Source organism: Schistocerca nitens, chromosome 1 (assembly GCF_023898315.1).
Source record: "Schistocerca nitens isolate TAMUIC-IGC-003100 chromosome 1, iqSchNite1.1, whole genome shotgun sequence".
In the NCBI taxonomy this organism is placed as follows: Eukaryota; Metazoa; Arthropoda; class Insecta; order Orthoptera; family Acrididae; genus Schistocerca; species Schistocerca nitens.
In genome coordinates this window covers 569,054,697-569,069,521 of record NC_064614.1, presented here as the reverse complement: position 1 = coordinate 569,069,521, position 14,825 = coordinate 569,054,697, and the positions used below count along the sequence as shown (strand labels likewise).

Below are 14,825 nucleotides of genomic sequence, written 5' to 3'. Positions count from 1 at the left end.
AACTTGTAGTTTCAAGAAAATTTTAAATTTAAAATTCTGTTGTAGACAAATATACCACAATTGGTAAGTTCAAGACGACAACCTGCAAAGCAGCAAAAGAAAGTCCAATAGTAGGAGTTAAACAAGTAATACTTGGTTTAATAAACATTTCTATTAGGCACGAAATACAGCAGCATAAGATGGAGTCGAATAGTAACAAGCAAGATGAAAACATTACAAGGTCAGACCCAGAATTAGGGACCATAGATACTGTTGTAGGATTGGAAAATCTTGCAGATGAATCCACACCCACATGACAGGAGGAACGGGAAGGGAAACCAAAGGTAGTGAAAAGTGAACCCAATGTATCTGTGGATGCTAGTCACAAGGGAGAGGATATGGAATTAACAAGTTTGTTAAATAGGATGATGGCGCAAACTCGAGAAGGGAATGCTAGTTTGAAAGCAGAAATGGCTAGTCATATATCCCAATTGGATGAAAACCTATCTGGTAAAATAAAAGCCAATTTAGATATTTTGAATACGCAAAGCCAACGTATCACAGAGGTAAACAAATCAGTAAATAGCATTAGGACTGAAATAACAAATGTTCAGAGAAAAGTCACAGAAATAGAGAAAAGATTTGATACCGAAATTCAGAGAATAGAGAAATCAGTGGAACCTTTGGTTAGTGAAAAATTAGAACCGATAATTGAAAGTAAATTACAGGTGATAGTACCAGTTGTAAAGAAAGAGATTGTTAAAGAAACGGCAGCTGATATTGAAACACTGTGCAATACCATGTTGAGTTTTGATGCATGTGTGCAGGAGCAGGAAAATACACTGCGTAATGAGATAAAATTGTTAAGTCAGCAAGTTCAGAATCAGACGTTCCTTAACTGTAGTGGTATCTCATTAGTAATGCAAAAATCAGAAATACTGAGTAGGGAGGAAAAATACGATCCTCAAAAGAAACAAGGTGGATGGCATCCAATGGATTTTATAAAAAATTGTGAACGTGTCTTACCAACAGACATGTCAGATAAAGAAAAAATTAATTTAGTAATAGACGCTTTATCAGGTCATGCTAAACGTTGGGGATTGAATTTGGATATCGACAATTTGAAGTTTACAGACTTCAAAGAAAAGTTCCTTGAGGAATTCTGGGGCACACAACAGAGGGATAGGTTGTGGAGAGAATTCGTTGTCGCCAGAATGCCAGAACATGGGCGTGGGCTCATGAAAGAATACTGTGAAGGATGGTTCAAGCGTTTGGAGTATCTTAAAGATCGTAGATCAGAATCGGAGATAGTGTGGGAGTTGTGGAAAAAGCTACCTGACGATTCAAAGCGTTATGTAGGAGGCACTCATCGAACATTCGATGAATTTTTAGAAAAAATCGAGAATGAAGATAGGTGGCGTGAAACTAGAGAGTTTCGAGGTTTCAGAAATCAGAATGGAATAGTAAAAGGTGGTAGGAATGAACCGCAAATTAACATGATGAGAGGAAGAGGTCGAGGAGGTAACTCTCAGCGAGGGAGAGGACACTATCAGGGAAACAGGATGCATTATCAAAATCAGGAAAACTAAATACCGCGCAGGTCAAGGGCCTAACGCGCGCGGAAAGAAAGAAATGGCCCAAATATAGGGAAGACCGGAGTAGTCAGTACTATAGTAGGATAGTGCGTCGTTCGCCTGAAGAGCAGTTACATAAACGAAACTTTGCGAAGTATAATGCAGGGATACAAACAGAGGAGAGGGAGCAGGGAGGAATTATTAAGGGAAATGAAGTAGGAAAAGAATATCGGTCGGATGTGAAGGCTCACATGAATGAAATAAGTACAATTCGAGGTCAGAGTGACGAATTGATGAAGGAAGAGTCAGAGAAGGCGTTGTTTGTCGGTAGGGATGGCAACTGTGCAGAGAGGCAGGGGCAAGGGAGGAGTGATGTGACTTATGGTAAAAGGTTCGTACGAATAGTCGACGAATCGCATCGAGAAGTAATTAAAGAGGAAAGGGTGGATAAGAAAAAGGGGCATAGTGCAGAGACGCATGCCGATTCAGAAATTACCTCGTATGCAGAATATGTACATCAGCTCAAAAGCCAGCCAGCACAATTAGAAAGATCTTCCACTCAAGTGATTAATTTGGACCCGAATATGACAGTGTTAGAGAGCCATACCGATTATGATGTTTACCTAGTGACAGCAAGAGTACATGACTGTGATGAAGATTCTTTTAAAGAAATTAGAGAAAGTGTATCTAACCAAGAGAAAGAGTGTTGTGATCCCTGTAGTACTGAAGCAAATGAGTTGAGTGAGACTGGAATTCCATTAGTAGGGGAAAATAATGAAAGTAAGAGTGGCGAATGCACTATCCAACAAAGGGAAAGTAGAGAAATGGATTATAATTTGCGAGAATTATTTGAATCCGAAGAAGGTCATATTTCTAAGGAGGAGGAATTGTCAGAATCATCAGAAAGCATCCAGGGAGAAAAAGAAGTAGAGGAAGTTTCCGATTCCGCAACCGAGAGTTCAGGCATGACATATTCGAATGAGAACGAGATGGCATTAAAGAGCCTAGACGAAGGACTATTGGAAAAAGTGGTGAAAGAATTTAGGATGAAAAGGAGAAAGAAACCTCCAGATGGAATGGTCAATATAAAAACCGGAAAAATAATATGGCAAGACTTGGCGGTGGAAAAGGATTTATTATGGGAAGATAAAGAAAGTATGAAAGAGGACAATAGGATGCAAACAATCCTACCCATTAATGTATGTGGGTACGATTTATATGTATTGTTGGATACGGGTGCTCAAATAAGTACTATTTCGCACGCATTTTTTGAGATGATCAAAGAGCAACAAGGAGTAGTCATGATGCCAGTAACAGGTGTTAAAGTGATAGGGGCGACAGGGAAATGTAGTAAACCTGTTAAACATCAAGTGATGATGGAATTTAAGATAAAAAACAAGCTATTTTCGAATGCATTTTTAGTAGTTCCAGAGCTCAGTGCCGAGATCATTTTAGGCATTGACTGGTTAATAAAACACAAAGTAATTATAGATTGTGACAAAGGGATAATAGTTTGTAAAGTTGATAGTGCGGTATTAGAAATACCATTTGAATCATCTAGAGTAATGGAAGAGAACCAGCTGAGATGGGTAGAATTTAGAGATTATCATGATTCAGGAATAGGTCAAAAATTTGATTGGTTTCTGGTGAGGCAGATAGTTGAAGATGGAAATAAGGAGACACTCCTTCGAAATGTAGTGGATAAAACGGAAGGACTATCTGATGCCCAAAGGGAGGATCTATGGCAAATTCTGAAAGAAAATCAGGAAGTATTTTCGGACAAACCGGGACGAGTGATAAATTATGAGTACTGCATGGAGGTAGAGGAGCATGAACCTTTCTTTAAACCACCATATAATGTACCCTTGTCTAAGAAAGAAGCAGTTCAAAAAGAAATAGATAAAATGGTTTCATGTGGGGTCATTGAACGGAGTTCTAGCCCATATAATAACCCATTGGTAATAGTAGGTAAGAAGGATGGAAGTGTACGAATAGTGCTAGATGCTCGTACTCTGAATAAAGTAGTGAAGAGGGAGTTGGATCGTCCAGAGAACATAGATAATTTATTGCAGAAGTTTAATGGTGTAAAGTACATGACTAGTTTAGACCTAACTGCAGGATACTGGCAAATCCCATTAAGTGAGGAGTCTAGGAAGTACACGGCATTTTTATTCAATGGCAAATGCTACCATTACACAGTGGTACCATTTGGCCTAAATACTTCCGTTTCAGTGTTCATTCGGGCTTTAGACAAAATTTTAGGGAGTGAACTTAGTTCGCTAATCACGGTTTATGTAGATGATCTGTTAATTGCTACAAGGACATGGGAAGAGCACATGGAGTTATGCGACAGGGTGTTCAAAGCTTTAATTAAAGGAGGAATGACCCTGAACCTGAAAAAATGCGAGTTTGTGAAGAAAGAAATAAAGTTTTTAGGTCACATAGTAACACCAGAGGGAATTGAAAAGGATCCCGATAAAGTCAAAGCAATAAGAAATTGTCCGGCTCCCAAGAATAAAAAACAACTAAAGTCGTTTATAGGACTTTGTTCCTTTTATCGTAAATATGTGGATGATCAGGTGTTCAATAGCCCACATCTGAACAACCTACTCAAGAAGAACAGTGTGTATATATGGACTGAGGAATGTGAAACAGCATTCAACCGGCTAAAAGACAATTTGGCTAAAAACATAAAGTTATGGCACCCTGACCTGTGTGAACCATTCCACATGGCAACAGATAGTTCAGATTATGGATTGGGAGTATCCATATTTCAGGAGGTAATGATAAATGGGGAAAAAACTCATAGACAAATAGCATTTGCGAGTAGAACCATGTCTAAGTACGAAAGAAACTATACGGTTTCAGAGAAGGAGGCTTTAGCTATAGTATGGGGTTTTAGCAAATTTCAACTTTTCTTATGGGGACATAAGACTGTGGTCCATACAGACCACAAAGCTTTAATATTTTTGAAGGACTGCAGATTGTTACATAACAGGTTGACCAGATGGGCACTGTTTTTACAACAATTTGATATAGAGATCAAGTATGTTAAAGGGAAAGAACATGCAGTACCGGATGCTTTGTCGAGATTACCGGAAGGATGTGAGACACTAGAAAGTGTAAAGACTAGGGAAGATGTTTTTGAGGTGAATTACTTCAAAAAAGCGGAAGGAAGAGAAAAAATTAGGGAAATATGTCGGAATATGCGAAGATATCAAAGTGATGATGATGCACTCAAGTCGGTAAAGGTCAAGTTTGACAATCCGGAAGCAACTAACATAAGGGCTTCATATAAAATACATAAAGGTGTACTGTATCTTCAAAGATTAAATAATCCAGGGAAGTGGAGAGTATGTTGGCCGGAACAACACACTGAAGTGCTGATAGATTATGTTCACTTGGCATATGGCCATTGTGGTGCACGGAAGTGTACCGATAAGTTAGATGAATGCATTACCTTTAACAACATGGCACGAAGGGTAGCACAGAGGATAAGATCTTGTGATCTATGCCAAAAGGCGAAAGTAACAAATGCAACTAATCAAGGGCCCATGCAATCAATAAAACCTGATGAAGTATTAGAAATAGTAGCAGTAGATATCTTTGGACCATTACCGAAAACCATGGGGGGTTTTGTGTACATATTTGTAGCAGTTGAACTTTTCTCAAAGGATATAAAGCTATATCCCTTGAGGAAAGCTACTGCCAGAGCTGTGTATGATAAAATGGTGTGTGATTATTTTGTGAAAGTAGGGAAGCCAACGAGAATACTATCAGATAATGGTGTTCAGTTTTGCTCAAAAATGTGGAAGGATGGGATAACTGAGAAACAGGTAGAAGTGGTACATATCTCAGCTTATCACTCATCAAACAATCCGGCAGAAAGATATATGCGTGAGATAGGTCGGTTATTTTGGACGTACTGCCATAGTAACCACAAGAAGTGGGGCATGTATGTGAGTGAATTCGAAGAAATCATGAATTCATTAACAAACGAGAGCACTGGATTTACTCCAGAAGAAATCCTGAAAAAGACAAGAATTAAAAGTCTAGTACAAGACCTACTAGAATTTCCAGATAGAGTTGAATTAGATTATGATAGTAAAAAGAACTTAGTAAAAGACAAGATGAGGAAACAAGCAGATGCGAGAATTCGTCGTCACGACGAAAAAGTAAGGAATCCTAAATTCAAAATAGGTGATCTCGTTCTTGTAAAAACACATGAAAAGTCAAGTGAAATTAATAACGAGATCAGCAAATTTAAATATATATATAATGGACCATTTAAAATAGTGTCCATACCCAATGTGAATGCTTATTATTTAGAGTACCCATTAACAGGCAAACGCCTGGGAGTAAGAAACATAGTGGATCTGAAAAGGTATGAATCACGAATTCAGCAACAAGACGCAGTTTTCAAAAATGATTTAATATTCCAAAAGTGCCCAGTGTAAGACTGTTCACAAGCTCTTTGCCAAATTGCAACGGACAGGCAGCATGGATGATGATGTAGCAGAGAATGTTGGCCCCAGGCAAATTATAGTTACTTCTTAAAATGTCGCCACGGTTTCTGGAATTATTCAGTAAAATCCAAGCTAATCTGTTTGAAGAATTGCAGCAGAAACTGATTTCAAGAGTTCCAGCAAGCAGAAAATAATGAGACAGAGAATGCACATGTTTCCAATCAAAATCCAAATCCACCAGGCCATACCTGTATGAGCTGTGAGATAGAGGGCCAACTTCGTGAACCAGATGACTGATAATGAAGGATTTGATGTTGGCTGCATCCAGTTCACGGATGAAACACGCTTCCTCTTGAATGGAGTCGCAAATAAACAAAACAGGCGATTTTGAGGTTCCAAAAACCGCATTTGTGTGAAATGAAACCTCTACATTCCCAAAGTTACTGTTTGGGCTGCGATATGCAGCAGAGGCATTACTTGCCCTTTTTTCGTGTGAGAAACGATCACCAGCGAATGTTACGTTGCAATTTTGGAAGAATTTGTCACCACACAGCACATGTTCTAGAATCAACCAGGCACCGAGTGGTTCGTGAAGATGGGGCCAACTACATCACACTGAACAGGTGTTTAGCTTCTGTAACGGAACTGAAATGATGGTGGGCTGACAGTAATTTGGAGCCCGCGCGTCGGAAACGGGCGCACTGGTGTGACTGCCAGGGAGTGCACCCTGATGCCATCTATTGGCGAAACTGGGAATTAGCGCTACCTGTCAGACAATGCACTAAGCTCTCGGAGTCAAATGTATTCTTTTTCTTGATCATTATAAGTTATTACTGTATAATTTAATGTTGTAAATCGCTAGTAGTAAATCATTATGACTGGTATGAACTCCAGGGTAATAAATATAAATATTCTTAAATACTAAATGATTTCGGTAAAAAGGTGGTAGGGGAACGCCCCCACTCTTGGTGATACGAGCGTAGCTAGGGGTAGCTGGAGACACAGGGACTGAACAATGAGATTGGCCTGGGGAGTGTTGACGTGATCGGACGTGCGTAACTGTGCTCACGCAAAAGTGATTGTGCAACAGCGAAGAGGCGAATATCATCGCCGTTTGTGGAGTAGAACGCGACGAATGGTTGTCGAAGCCGTCTCTATGCCACTGGGGCTGATTGTAAGAGTTCCTGCGCCCAGATTTTTTGGCGGACGTGCAGTAGCTAATACGAGTGCTACAGCTCGTAGTTCCAGCCGCCATTAAGGGCATGAGGCGTGAAGAGCTGCGTTAGCCACATGCATCTCACCACCAGCACCGACACGTCTACCCAAGGCAAGACTGTTTGCAATTGTTAAGTCGAACTTTGTATACATGTAAAAGGAGAATACCAGTTTTCTTTTATGAAAGTGCAGATTACAGAATATAGTAATGAGTAAAATTACGACGCATGTTGTTCATTGTAAAGTGTAGTAACCTCAAACATAGAATAGTGAAATCAGACTGAGGCCACCATTGCCTCTTTCATTTACAATTCTTTTGGTTGTAGATTACTTTAGCGTATAAGAATGTTGAAAAGAGCAATGGTCACACCAGAATGAGTCGCCTATTTATAGTTACTTAAATTTTTCAGAGTAACCTTTCAGGTAAAGTCACTTAACTAATTCTATATCAATTGTCCAAAGAGTATTATCCAAAATCATTAAATAAATTGAAGGATAGACTTTTGTTAACCCAAGTTGCATAAATTGTCTTGGTAGTAATTACCAAGCCAACTCACAGAAATTGAGAGAGTATTTGCTTTGTAGAATCACCTAGAATGATCAGAAATAGTAATATTCAGAATTAAGTTTAAATTCAACTCAAGCCATTTCACTTTGAAACGAGCCAAAAATTGATTTATTCTTTTGCTCCTTCAGAGCTGGCGACCGTAGTTATAAGTATTTTCAGGAGGATTCGACGGTAAGTCTGCTGCTCTCGTCGTGCTGATAGGATTATCCACTGCTGCTAGCAGTGGTGATTGGATACATAAGCTCACTACCAAGTTAAGTGGGTCAGGTAGGCAGTGTTACTGTGTGAACTGTAGGGCACTGTAGGCCGTGGATCGAACCCGTTCAATCATCACAGCTCTTTGGGAAATAGTCTGGTTAGGAGTGTACTAATCATTAGGTAAATACTGGCGAGTAACGGTCAAAAATGTATACGCAAGTGAATTTAGCAAGGTCCGTGTAGCACCTAGTTAATGTGGTGCAATGGCGAGGGTAGGAGTGGAGTAGAAGTGAGCTGAGCTTGTGGCAGCTGTGCTGTATTCAAATATTAACAACATGAATTCACTACTACCTCTTACCATTAGGACTGAGCTATTTACGGTTAAAATACGTAGCAGTAAGCGCAAAGGCGTGACAGCTACAAGTCCGTATTGGCTTTATATATACGGAAGTAGGAAGTGGTTCAAATGGTTCAAATGGCTCTGAGCACTATGGGACTTATCTGCTGAGGTTATTAGTCCCCTAGAAATTAGAACTAGTTAAACCTAACTAACCTAAGGACATCACAAACATCCATGCCCGAGACAGGATTCGAACCTGCGACCGTAGCGGTCTTGCGGTTCCAGACTGCAGCGCCTTTAACCGCACGGCCACTTCGGCTTTCAGTAGGAAGTGGGTCATTCCGTCAGTGGAGGGGGTTAAAACAACCGAGTCAGTTGAGAACATACCCCATTTACTGATGGAAGGATTCGGCGGTTCGGTCGCACTTCCTTGATGAATACTTCGGAAATAGAGTCATTGCAATGGATTATTACTAATTTACTGTTGCGGGAAAGACCTTGATTTTCGCCAGATTTAACTCTTTGTGACTACACTGTGTATCGGAGTCATCCCAACACGCTGGACGAGCTTGAATCGGCGATCTGTGTGATGCACATTTCCGACGAGACACTGCAAGATGTGGCGGCAAATTTCATTGTTCTCTCTATACTGCGAGTAGTGGACATTGGAACAGATTATGATGTGACTGCAAAGACTGCTGCGGAGTACGAGTTTGATTATGCACACTGATACTGTACAAGGTATGCAACATACAGCGCCATCTTTTAGCAGCTTTTCGAACTATTTCGAATCTGCTATATAAAATTCCTGAAGATTTTTCAATAACCCTGTTTTTTGATGCACTCGCCTAGGGATCTTAGTTTTTGAGACATTTAATTTTGAAATCAGGGACTCCTTTGCTGGACACACAGTATATGACACTTTTTGGCGTAAAGACTTGGTCTACATTGCTGCGTAATTCAGAAAGTTAACAAGCCTACTATGTTTTGAAATTAATAAAGAAAACAATGCCATAGTCAGTGGTCCATTGACCACACCAAAGTGATAAATACAACTATTACCACTGCAGACTCGAAATACAAATATTTTCTGTAAAAAGACTGCTTGAAAATTTGAATCTGAGGTATGACATGCACATAGAGAACTGAAGACATAAATAGTACACACTAGGGTAAGAAATCATATATCTGTTACAAATCACAGTAATTGGGGAGACACAGTTTTCATAATGACAACTTTACAGTTGCTGGTTGCGATTTGAATCATAATTAGAAATCACAAGTAGCAAGCAGCAACTAGAAGTAGCACTTAACATTCAACACCTTGCCATCTGTGATGGAAGTTTATACTTTTTTCTAAGAACCTTGAGTCACATGATGTAAATTACTTATGGTTGAAGGAATGAACCAAGAAGATCCTATGTTGTGAGAAAAATTTTACACTTGATGCTTTACCTGGCAACAGCAATGATATGTGTGGATATATCTGGTTCTGGACATCCCCCCTGAAATCTTGGTTGTATAATGTAGCCCAATGTCTAGGTTAGACTGAGATGTGATACACAGTTGAGAGTTGATGAAATAACGAACGTGTATGCCAGACAAAAGCTGTGGTAACACACTGAGCTTTAGTGTTACCTAATGTTTATATCTAGGCCATATTTAAACACACTTAACTCATTTTTCATCATAAAAACTAAAACTGCAAGATAAATTCAGAAAACATTCATTAGATAATAGACGAAGCTCTGACAAGTGTTCTGATGCTTATTATACACATATATCGTACACGAAACTATTGAAAATGTAAGGATGGGTCTACTATGTAACATGTACAAAGTGGTCAACTGTAGGGCATCTACAAGACGGATATTTTTTCAACAGCACAGTTGACAGGTAAACTTCCGTGTGTATCTTCAGGTATTGCACTTATATTACTTCCAGTGCCAACGCTTAACTGGAAGATCCGTATGTCCACTCTTTGCACTTGTATATCATGAACCTTAAACACATAATCCAGTCTTTATCAGTAGCTACATAATACAAAATTTGGAACGGTTTTAACAAAAGGAGAGTGGAATTTTCATGTTCACATATAGTGTATTTCACATTTATTTATCATCCCTTTCTTATTACATAATGCCTTCAGTGACGCACTGTTCAAATGCTCAGTTTCCACACCCTACAGGTGAGACACACTTCACTGACACAGTTCTTTTACCAGATACACTAGTTAACAGATACTAGTAAACCTCCGATACTTTAAAGAATCGAATTCCCGTGTGTAAAACAGCTTCAAATGTCCGATTACTTTACAATGAATTAATGTGATAAATATTTGATATTAAACATGCAAGTGAGAAAAAGCTTAGAAAAGATTTGAAGTTAAGCCTAATGTTTGTTGGAAGTCTCTAAGTGCTCTCATTAAGAATGAATGTAGTCTGTGTGTTTGCACTTCGTATTAAGCAACAGCAAGTTTTTCAAGCACCACAATGTTTATCACTTCATATTTCCTGAACTGTGTTTCGAACAGTGACATAATTTTACACATAGATTCAGTGATATACGTAGGTACTGTCTGCAAAGTGTGTTGCGAATAGAGTTGATAGTAAAGGAGTAAAAAATTAAATTTTCATGAGTGAAGTAGAAGTTTTACTGAGCGCTATTTTAAGCAGAAGCTAGTTCAGCACGCATCTAAAAGACCATGACTCATATCTCCTGAACTACGAGTAGTACAACGATATAAGTTTGCATGTACATTCAGTAGTATAAGTGGCTACTGTGTCACAAACTGTGTTACGAATAGATTCGGTAGTAAAGAATTAGTAAATTAATACGTAATGTCTGTCATTGAAGTTTTATTGTAGGGAATCGAAAATGTAGTAATCGATAAACTTTTTTTTCTTTCATCATTTTGTGGGTGGTCTCAGCGAAAAAAAGTTTCGTTAATGGTTTAAATTATGTGTAAGGCTTGTTCGAAGGCGTTATGTGCTCTCATTCTCAAACACTGGATGAATAAAGTCTGGGTGCTTGTGCACCGTCAGTTAAGCTGCCTCAATACAAACACACACCTCCTAACTGTAATACTTGTCTTATTGTGTTAAACCTTTAACATAAAATTATGTCTCTTAATAACTTGATTATTACGACATTTAAAATTTTTGAAATTCGGTCAATAATAATCTGAAATATTGAAAACCAAATTTTTGTTGTCCCCGGAAGACATTAGGTAAACGACCTGCAATTGGTACTGTGTTCCAGGTTCGAGTTCCTGGGATAGTCGTTTAGTAATATAAACATGCCAATACCTTTAGTTGCTACATGTGACTAATCACAGTGACAAATTGCAGAAACAGCATTTTAACGTTGCAGAGAGGTCCAAATTTTGAATTATGCGATTTAAACTGAGACAAATCATAACTAAAAATCAGTTACCAAAAAGTTGCATTCACAGAAATTGCTGAAAGTAGTGAGACAAAGAGAAATTCAGCACAGTCTGCATTGTTGCTAGATCCCCTAAAGATCAAGGGTCAAGGTGACATCGTTGCCAGATCTCCCCCAAGGGTCAATGTCCTCCTTTGTCAATGTCCTGATGCAGTTGTCCTTCTTACCTTCAGTGTCCTTGATCAGTGTCCTCGCTGGGACAAATGATCCATTGTTCTCTACAGCCCCTTGGCCTTGTTACTTTTATTAATGATCTGTCATAATTTATTGTCCAATTAGCATAATTAATGAGCTATCAGTTATATCACAGTTATTTAATCCCCAATTACTATGATTCATTACCCAGACAAACTCCTCACTCACGTTCTGTCATGTGCCTCAGCCTTTTATGCAATTTCGAGTTTTTTTTGCAGTTTGCAGTGGAGTATTGTACCCAATAACATTTTTGCAATATATGACTGTCTTCTTCCATTGCTATCTATAGTCTGCTACAATATTACTGATTTTAGAAAATAATTTCTTTTCTGAGAGCATAAACAAATGTTTATACATAACACAGTGCGTTATTTAAACAATTTACATATGCAAATAATTGACAGCATACTGCAGTCTTAGTAATTAATATTTAACATCGATTAGATGATTATTAACCTGGTACTTAAATGTATTATAAACAGCGACATCATACAGGTAAAATCAGGTGTTTCTGTGCCTCTACAAATCTAGTTTCAACTGCTATCAAGATCATCCAACTACACATTTGTCAGTGATAAAATAGGAACTTTTAGAAATGTAAGGAACTACACCTTATATCACAGAACATTATCAGCACAGGTGATGCCTATATTTCATGTTTAAACAACTGCCACTGCTGTTGGGATAAGACAGAAGTAATTGCAATGTCTTTATTTAAGCAAACAAAACACTATGGAGTTCCCCCACACAGACAAAATCCCACACCACCCCTCAGCATTGTGCTCCTGTGTTGCTGGGACAGTGTGGACCAACTGTCTAGGCAATTCCCTGCACTGCTTGCCGCAGCCTTATAAACCGTTTATCATACCCACATGACTGTCCTGCATAGCAATTGCACTGCAGGAAATGGCTAAAAAATTATGCAGTGATAATACCTTTTCACAATTACTGCAGGTGTTATTTTAATCAGGTGTGTAGTACCATCAGGTGTAGTAGTAGGATATGTTCGCAATGGGTGATTTATATTATAAAACAATCATAGCAAAGACTGCTGCCTCCAGCCCACAATGTGTTGGAGAGGAAATGAAGTAGCACTGAGTAAACTGATGGCCACAGCCATCTGGCTGGGAGCCCCAAATACGCACCACAATATGTTGATATTACAAGAGATCATGTTTCCATCCCGATAAGGTTGGCCACAGTGAGGTAGTGGTACATACACCTCTCCTATTAGCACTGACTGTACAGCTTATTATCTGAGCGAATTTACCACACTCTAGGTAATATGCAGTTGGATCAAAAGTATCTGGGCACTTGCTACTAACGCTACAGAGCTATCTTAGTGATTGCAGATACATCTCTCTCGTAACAGTTTGTCAGGTGCATTTTATCAGGTGTTTGTCAGACTTTTGCAGTTATTAGATGGAATCAGCACAGCCAAATATTGCTCATCAAATCTTTGATGCAGCAGGAAGCGATGGTTTGTTTTCCATCACAAATAAAACTATTTTTAAAGTGGAATTTGAGATGGTCATTCGATGCAGAGGTCTCAAATTAGTCTAGTCCGATTTTCGTTTAACCTGTATGTATAAACAGGAACCTACTTAAGTCTACTCCTAAGTCATATTGTGGTTTAGAGAACCTAGTATACAACCAAGCTCTGATTAAACCATCATGTGGTATAGGAGGGTTTTTCAATACATAAAGCGACACATTTTTTTTTTTCTGAAAACAGGTTGGTTTTATTCAGGATTCCAATACACCATGTTATTCCCTACTCTTTTGGATACAAAATCCTATTTTTCAAAATAATCTCCATTCATAATGGTGGCCTTATATCACCTTTCTGGAAGGGGCCTGTATGTCTCCATGGTACTACTCTACTGGTCAACGCTGGAGCCAATGTCTTGTTGCATCAGTAACCACCCCATAATCCATGTACTACTTCCAGTGGAGTACATTTTTCACTGGGCCAAACAGATGGAAGTTGGAAGGTGCGGGCTGTGGGATGGAAGAGAAAGACCAGTCCCCTGAAGTTTTGTGAGCCCTCTCGCATGCACAGACTTTGTAAAGCCATAAGCTGACATGGTGAAGGTGATGTTCGTTTGCGCTTTTGTGGCGAAGAACACGCTGAAGCCGTTTCTTCAATTTCCTCATGCTAGCCTCAGAGCTGATCATTGTACCATGAGGGAGAATCTCAAATAGAATAACAGCTTCAGAGTCTCAAAAAGCCGTTGCCATGACTTTAGCGGCTGAGGTTGTGGATTTGAACTTTTTCTTTGGAGGAGAGGTGGTGTGGCGCCACTTCATGGGTTGCAGTTTTGTTTCTAGTTCAGAGTCATGAGCCCATGTTTCATCACCTGTGACGATATTAGAAACAAATTGTCACAATCAGCCTCATAATGCACAAGCAACTCGACACAGATGGTCCTTCACTGCTCTTCACGGTCTTCTCTTAGGCAGCGAGGAACCCAGCGGACACATCCAGTTGAGCAGCAAAGTGATTGATTGTTGTAAGTAGGCTGTTTAGGTTTTTTATTGGTAACGCCACCTCAGTATGAAAATCACCGGCTGTGCCGTGTGCAGTCTGTGGCTGCTTTGCATTGTTGTAATACTCAACCATTGTAGTGTTAGGCAGCTGGCTGTGAACAGCGCGTAACGTTGCGCAGTTGGAGGTGAGCCGCCAGCAGTGGTGGATGTGGGGAGAGAGATGGCGGAGTTTTGTAATTTGTCATGATATCAAGGTAAATACATTGTTGGTTCTCTATTAATATTTTTTATTTGCTAACTATCCCTATGAGTAGTTAGTGCCTTCCATAGTTCGAATCTTTTATTTAGCTGGCAGT

The 14,825-nt window shown here is 39.2% G+C and overlaps 1 protein-coding gene across 1 annotated transcript; it reads left to right on the top strand.

Annotated features, from left to right (window-relative positions):
* The first annotated feature begins 407 nt into the window (after positions 1-407).
* On the top strand, positions 408-12,998 carry LOC126260480 (uncharacterized). Its single transcript, XM_049957842.1, has 3 exons — positions 408-896; positions 1,580-2,661; positions 12,950-12,998. The coding sequence occupies exons 1-3, from the start codon at positions 408-410 to the stop codon at positions 12,996-12,998; spliced, it is 1,620 nt and encodes a 539-aa protein (XP_049813799.1).
* The last annotated feature ends 1,827 nt before the right edge of the window (positions 12,999-14,825 follow it).